This window comes from Alligator sinensis, unplaced genomic scaffold (genome assembly GCF_000455745.1).
Source record: "Alligator sinensis unplaced genomic scaffold, ASM45574v1 scaffold137_1, whole genome shotgun sequence".
Taxonomy (NCBI): Eukaryota; Metazoa; Chordata; order Crocodylia; family Alligatoridae; genus Alligator; species Alligator sinensis.
In genome coordinates, this window is record NW_005842545.1 from 999519 (window position 1) to 1006521 (window position 7003).

Consider the following 7003-nt stretch of genomic DNA (forward strand, 5'->3'; position numbering starts at 1 on the left):
TTTTTTTCCTTTTAAGAGAAAATAATAATTCTCAGGGTTTTTCTTATTTTTTTCTTTTTCCTTTTTATTTTGCATCTTTTGAGAATTTTGTAAAAGATTTGCTCACCTGCTTTCACACAAGGGGTTTTGGAGAAAGTGCATTGCTATTTTTACCCCCACTTTAAGCAAAGATAATTCTCAAGGGACTTTGTCCTCTTTTCTTTTCTTTTCTTTTCATGGGAATTGTGTGAATGATCCTCACACTTGGTTTTGCACAGTGGGGTGTGGGAAATGTGCATCGCTTTATTTTTCCTTTAAAAAAATAAGGTGGGAGGGGCTTTTTCTTTTCCTTGTTTTTTTTCCTTTCTCTTTAAAAAAAAAAATTCCTCCTCCCTCTCCCCATTTCCTGAGGGGTTTGTCAGAAATTTGCATGTCAGGTTTGGCATGTGGGGCTTCAAAAGATTTGCATGCTAGGTTTTGCACAATGGCTTGTAGCAAAAGTGCATGGCTTTTGTTTCCTTTTAGGAACAAATAATTCTGGGGGGGCTTTTACTTTTTCTTTTATTTTTAGCATCTTTTGAGAATTTTGTGAAAGATTTGCATGCCTGGTGGCACATGAGGGGGTACTAAAGATTCACATGAGGGGGTATGGAAAAATGTGTTGCCTTTTTTTTCATTTGAGCAAAAATAATCATTTTAGGACTTTTTTCTTTTTCTTTTTTTTAACTTCTTGGGGGTTTCTTTCTTTTCTTCTTTTTCCTTTGACATTTTTATTAACTTATTTTTAAAATGTATTTATGCAGTCATTTCTTTTTGTCTCTTTGGGGAATTTTCTGTGGTGGTTTCTCCATTCATTCATTCATTCATTCATTCATTCATAAAATCTATTTTAGAAAATTCCCAAATTTCTTCCCTGATTTCTTGGAGGAGGTAGAGAAGGCAGCCAAGAGATCCAGTGAATGAACTAAAATATGAAGAAAGGAAGGAAGATATAAATAAAAAATTAATAAACTAATTAACACACAAAAAAATAACCAAACACAAAGAAATAAATGAATGCACGAAGAAAGAAATGAAACAACACATGAAAAAATAAATAAATACAAAAATAAATACATGGATGAATACATAAATAAATAAATGGGAAAAAGGACCAAACAAATACGAATGAATAAAGTAGTAAATTAATATGTGGATAAATAAATTAAAGAAAAGGAAAAATAAATGAACAAATGAATAATGAATCAATAAAAATGAATAGATAAATGAGTACATGGATGTATAGATAAAACAGGAAATGAAAAAATGAGTGGATGAACTAATAAAAGAATGAATAGACTAATAATGATGAACTAATAATGAATGAAAAGACTAAGAATAACTAAATGAATCCACAGATAAATAAATGAAGAAATCAAAGAATAATGAATGAATAAATGAATGAATGAATGAATGAGCAAATGGATCAACAACTAAATTAATAGAAAGAAAGAAAGAAAATACGTAGATATTACATAAAATAAAAAATAAGTTAAATGAATACATTAATTAATAGAACTACTACATATATCAATAAATGAATTAATAGAACTAATACATGGATAAATAAATGAAGCAATAAAAGAAAAATGACATTAAAAAAAAGAATGAATGAATAAATGAAACTATACAGGTAAACGAATGAATTAATAAGCAACTGAAAAAAATAAAAGAAAAAAAATGAAGGGTCCAATAAATATATAAATTAATAGTAGAATAAACATACACATGCAAATACCTGAATAAATGAATGAATGGATGAACCAATGAGTTAATAAATGAATGAATCAAAATAAATAAAAGACACAAATAGATGAACTCATAAATAAATGCAAAAATATGTAAAGGGATGAATAACTGAATGTATGGATATATCTGTGCATACATAAATGGATTAAATAGAAAAATAAAAGAAGGAAGGAATGGAAAAAAAAGAAACAGAAAAATACATCAATCAATAAAGAAATGAATAAAGAAAGAAATAAAAGTTTCCCTAAATTTTTTGGATGATTTTTCTTTTCTTTAATTTTAAGGAGAATTGTCTCCAGGTAATCAGTCAGTCAGTCAGTCACACTTCTATTTGCAGCTTTAATTTTTAATTCAGAGTTCTGAATTAAAAATGGAAAATGCAACTAAAAATTCTACCGGAATTTTTGCTCTTAAAGTAAAATTCCTAATGGCATTTCCTTTTTAACAGAAACATCAGCCAGGCAGGTGTTTGATTTTTAATTTAAATTCCTTCTTGCATTCTTCATTTTGAATGAAACATCCAATTCCATTTTCATGTTTAATTAACATCTCCAATGAAAACCTCTAATATGTTTTTTTATATTTTGAATTTAAAATGTCTGACTTAGTATTTTAATTTATAATTAAAACTTCACATTTTTAATTCACATTTTAAAACTGTCACATTTTTGATTTGCACTTAAAATTTCTAATGACATTTCAAATGTGTAAATACAGTACATTTATAATTTTTAATTGGTAATTAAATTTGCAGTCACAAATCCTCGTGTTTCTAATTTCTAAATCAATTTCAAATTAAATATTTAATTGGTAACTAAAATTTCCAATATTTTTTTAATTTAGTTTGAAATTGCCAAATCCATTTTTCATTCATCGTTAAAACCTCTCATTACATTTGTAATTTGCAATTAAAATTTAAATTACTTATACTTTCTAAATACTTTTCTCATCAAACTCTTAACATGTAATTATAACTGAATTACCTTACATTTTAATTTTCTAATTAAAAATTATATTGGAAATAAGAACCCCAAAATGACTTTTCAATTCCAATTTAAACTTCTAATTAAATTATTAACATCACATTTAACCATACTAATCTAATTAAATTTAATGCCATTCACTCCTTAATTAAAATGCTAATACAATAACATTCTAATTAAATTATATTAAAACACTAACGCCATGGTCACTTCTTAAATAAATTGGCTAATTTCAATTAAATTCTAATTCAATTAAATTAAGCTCTTATTAAACTGCACTAAGATTCTTATGGCATTGTCTTAATTAAAAAATGCTAATTGCAATAATATTCTTATTAAATTACGTTAAAAATTCTTAATTATGAAAGGCTAATTACAAACACATTCTAATTCAATTTCATAAAAATTTTAAGGTCATTATCACTTCTTCACTAAAAATTGCTAATTTCAATTAAATTCTAAATAAATTCCATTAAAATTCTAAGGCCATGGTCACTTCTTCATTCAAATTTGCTCACTGTGTATTTATTAACTAGCATTTTTCATTCAAACAGCATTTTTAGTGACTATGATTTTTTAATCTTTGTTATTTTTTAATTGCCCCCAAATCGCCACTGTCCCCAGCCCAAACCCTCCTTTCCTTCCCAGTGCTCCCAGTAAGAGCTGGGATCTCCGCATGTCCCCTCCCCACAGCCCCAAAAACTCACCAATTTTGGGCAAAAAATAGCAAAATTCTATATTTTTTATATATAAAGCCCCATTTTTTTCTGCTCCTTTTTTTTGGGGGGGGGCGCTAGGGAGTGGGGTTGAAGAGGCTTTATGTATGTCTCCAGGCTTTGATGTGACCCTGACAGGGAGAAATTAGGGGCTGGGGGGAACCTAAATCCCAGGGAAGGGGAGGAGGGACTCTAAGAAAGGCTCCATTCCTTTCACCCCCAAACTCCCCCATGAGCCTCTCCCACTCCTGCCCCGCTTCTATACCCCAATATCTGCCTGCCAAAATGACCCCAGATCCACCCCCTGGTCCCCATAACTCATCCCTGGCCTCCAGAAACTATCCCTGCCCCCAAACTTTCCCCCTAGCCCCCACATCCCCTTGAACCCCATATTTCCCATACACCCCCAAATCTACTCACCGGCCCAAAACTGCCCCTGCCTTCTAAATTACCCTGCCCCCCCAAACCTTCCCTGTGCCCTTTCATCCCGCTGCTTCCCAATACTGCTCCCTGCCATCCCCAATCCTACCTGACCCCCAAGACCCCTCTGCACCCCAATATCATCCCCCAAACCCCCATACCCACCTACTGCCCCCCAAAGCTCCCCATAAGCCCTATAAGTCCCCTGCACCGCTAAAACTAACTGCTTGACCCCCACACTCCCCAAAGCTACCCCAGATGTTCCCCCCAAACTCCCCCTGGCCCCCCAAAACTAGCCTCACACCCCTCTCCCTAACCCTGCTGCCCCCCCAGGCCCCCTGCCTGGCTCTCTCTCCGCCTAGTTATGGGGGTGTCCCTAGATTTGGGGTGCCCTTTATTTGCGGTAGTTGCCAAACTGCACAGCCAGTGGGGCAGAGACGCAGCGGAAGGCAGCAGGTGGCACCTCCCAGGCAGGCAGTGGGTTCCCAAAGAGGCTGATCCCATGGTAGGGGGAGCGCTTCACCCCAAAGCCTGGCGGGCAGAAGTCGTGGGGCCCCACGGCTGAGATGTTGTTGGCATGGAGGTACACCACCTGGGGGGGCAGGCAGGGGTCAGCACCCAGTATGGCCCCAGAACTCCCAAACATACCCCTGAACCCCCAACACAGCCCCTGGACCCCCAGAAATAGCTCCCTAACCCCACCAAATAACCTCTGAACCCTAGGGGGTCAGGAGTCAGGCCTGAGTTTCCCAGGGTACCTTCATTACCCCTCTGACTCCTGCCAGACCTCCCCATTATGCCCCAGACTCCCCCCAGCTCCCTAGGGTTCCTATTATCTCTGAGTCCCCACAATCCCCAAGGCCCCCCATTACCTCCTAGCCCCCTGCAACTCCTCCTTACCTGGGATTCCTTGTGGCCCCCTTTACCCTCCATTTCTCCCCAGCCCCCCATCACCCCAGGACCCCCCAGTGTCCCCTTATGCCCCATTACTTCCACTGTCCCTGGGTTCCCCCTTTCCCCCCAGCTCCTTCTAGCCCTCCATAGTCCCCCATTACTTCCCAGCCCTCCCAAGGTCCCCCCCTTACCTCTTCCCCCCGCATTGGCCCCTAGCTTCCCCAGAGCCCCCACAAGCCTCCCTGACCAACCTGGAGGTGGCGCAGGTTGGGAAGGCCAGGGGGCACCCGCTGCAGCTTGTTGTGCTCCAGGTGCAGGTCCCGCAGCAGCGGCAGGAAGGACAGACTGCCGTTCTCCACCCCACGGACTCGGTTGTGACCCAGCCCCAGCCTGGACAGATGCAGAGAGGGGGTCAGGGGTCATGGACAGGCAGACAGACAGGGGGTCAGCCAGGGACAGACAGGCAAGGATCAGGGGTCAGGGACAGACTGCCATCGTCCATGCCAGAGATGTGGTTATAGCCCAGCCCCACCCTGGAGAGACAGACAGGGGTCAGGGCTCAAGGATTAGGGACAGATGGACAGACTTGGCATTAGGGATCAGGGACAGGCAGACAGGGGTCAGAGATGGACAGACACAGGTCAAAAGTCAGGGACATACTGTCATCCTCCACCCCACAAGCCCAGTTGTTGCCCAACTCCAGCCTGGACAGAGGGACAGACAGGGGTCAGGGACAGACTGCAGTTCTCCACCCCACAGATATGTGGGACAGACAAGCAAACAGACAGGGGGGCATGTTTTGGGGAGCCAAGGTATCCCAATACCTGACCTGACTACAGCAGGTCTAACTCAGAGGACAGGGGCTTCCCAAGATATTTGGGGGTACAGCCCCAGAACTTTGAGGTGTCTAGTTTTGGGGTGCCAGGTACCCCAATACCAGTTGGTCATACCTAGCAGATCAAGATAGGGGAACAGTGGCATCCACAGATATTTGGGGGTACAGGGTCCTCCCAGATCTTGAGGTCCAGTTTTATGGGGCTGGGATCTAGCTCTAGCTGGTCAAGCTTCGGGGGAAGGGGCTCTCCAGAGGATTTGGAGATACAGGGCCCCCCAGATTCTTGAGGTCCATCTTTTGGGGGACCCCCAATACCCTCTGATCTTGCTCTAACAGGTCAAGCTTGGTGAATGGGCTCCCCAGGGGATTTGGGAGTACACGCCCCACCCCCCAGATTCTGCAGTTGAGTTTTATGGGTGCTGGGGTTCCCCAATACCTGTTATGCTCTAGCACAAGGGCTCCACAGGGGATTTCAAGGTACAGGGTCCCCAGATTTGGAGGGGCCAGGTTTTGGGATGCAGGCTTACCCCAAGACCTGTTGTTGCCTCAGCAGGTCAGGTATGGGGGAAAGGGGATCCCCAACAGACTGGGGGGTATGGAGTCCCCTGGATCTGGGGTCCTGCATTTTTGGGGTGCTGGGGTACCCCAATACCAGCTGACCTTATCCAGCAGATCAAGTTTGAGGGACAGTAGTGACCCTGGAGATTTAGGGGTACAGGATTTCCCACATTTTGATGGCCAATTTTTAGGGGACCAGGATACCCTGTTACCCACTCAAGTGAGTCAGGCTCAGGGGACAGGGACTCCCCAAGAGACTTGGAGTGCAGCCCCCTGGATTTGGGGTGCCAGGTTTTGGGATACCAGGGTATGCCAGTATCCACTGACCTTACTCAAGCAGGTTAGGTTCAGGGGACAGGGATACTGGGGTACAAAGCCCCTCAGATGGCAGTCCTGGTTTTGGGGTGCTGCCTACCCCAATACTCACTGTGCTTCCTCTAACAGTTCACACTGGGGGTTCAATAACCACTGGGTTTGGGGTACAGGTGTACCCCCAAAACTGGGGACAGGTTCTGGGGCACAGGGGTACCCCAATATCCAACTTTGCTCTAGCAGGTCACGCTTGGTTCACAGAGAATATGGGGATGCAGGCCTCCTAGATTTGGGGGTGCCAGTTTTGGGGTGTTAGGGTACCCCAATACCTGGTAAGCTTGCTGTAGCGCTTCAGGTCTTCCAATTCAATGGCCTGAATCTGGTTGTGATCCAGGTGCAGCTCTGTCAGTGTCTCCGGCAGGTCTAAGAGGACATGGCAGGGTTATGCTAGACCCCTCTGGACCCCCACAAAAAAGCAGGAGGCTTGGAGGGGCAGGCACTGGGGCAGATGTAGGGAA

The 7003-nt window shown here is 42.3% G+C and overlaps 1 protein-coding gene across 1 annotated transcript in view; it reads right to left on the reverse strand.

Annotated features, from left to right (window-relative positions):
* Nucleotides 1–3523: 3523 nt before the first annotated feature.
* The window catches only part of BGN (biglycan), a 7660-nt gene continuing 4180 nt past the window's right edge, over nucleotides 3524–7003 (reverse strand). The window contains exons 6-8 of the mRNA XM_006032033.3: nucleotides 6815–6908; nucleotides 5032–5170; nucleotides 3524–4478 (exon numbers count right to left, since the gene is read on the reverse strand). Of these exons, the coding sequence (XP_006032095.1) occupies nucleotides 4281–4478; nucleotides 5032–5170; nucleotides 6815–6908 (431 nt within the window). The 3' untranslated portion in view covers nucleotides 3524–4280. The remainder of the gene's footprint in view (nucleotides 4479–5031; nucleotides 5171–6814; nucleotides 6909–7003) is intronic.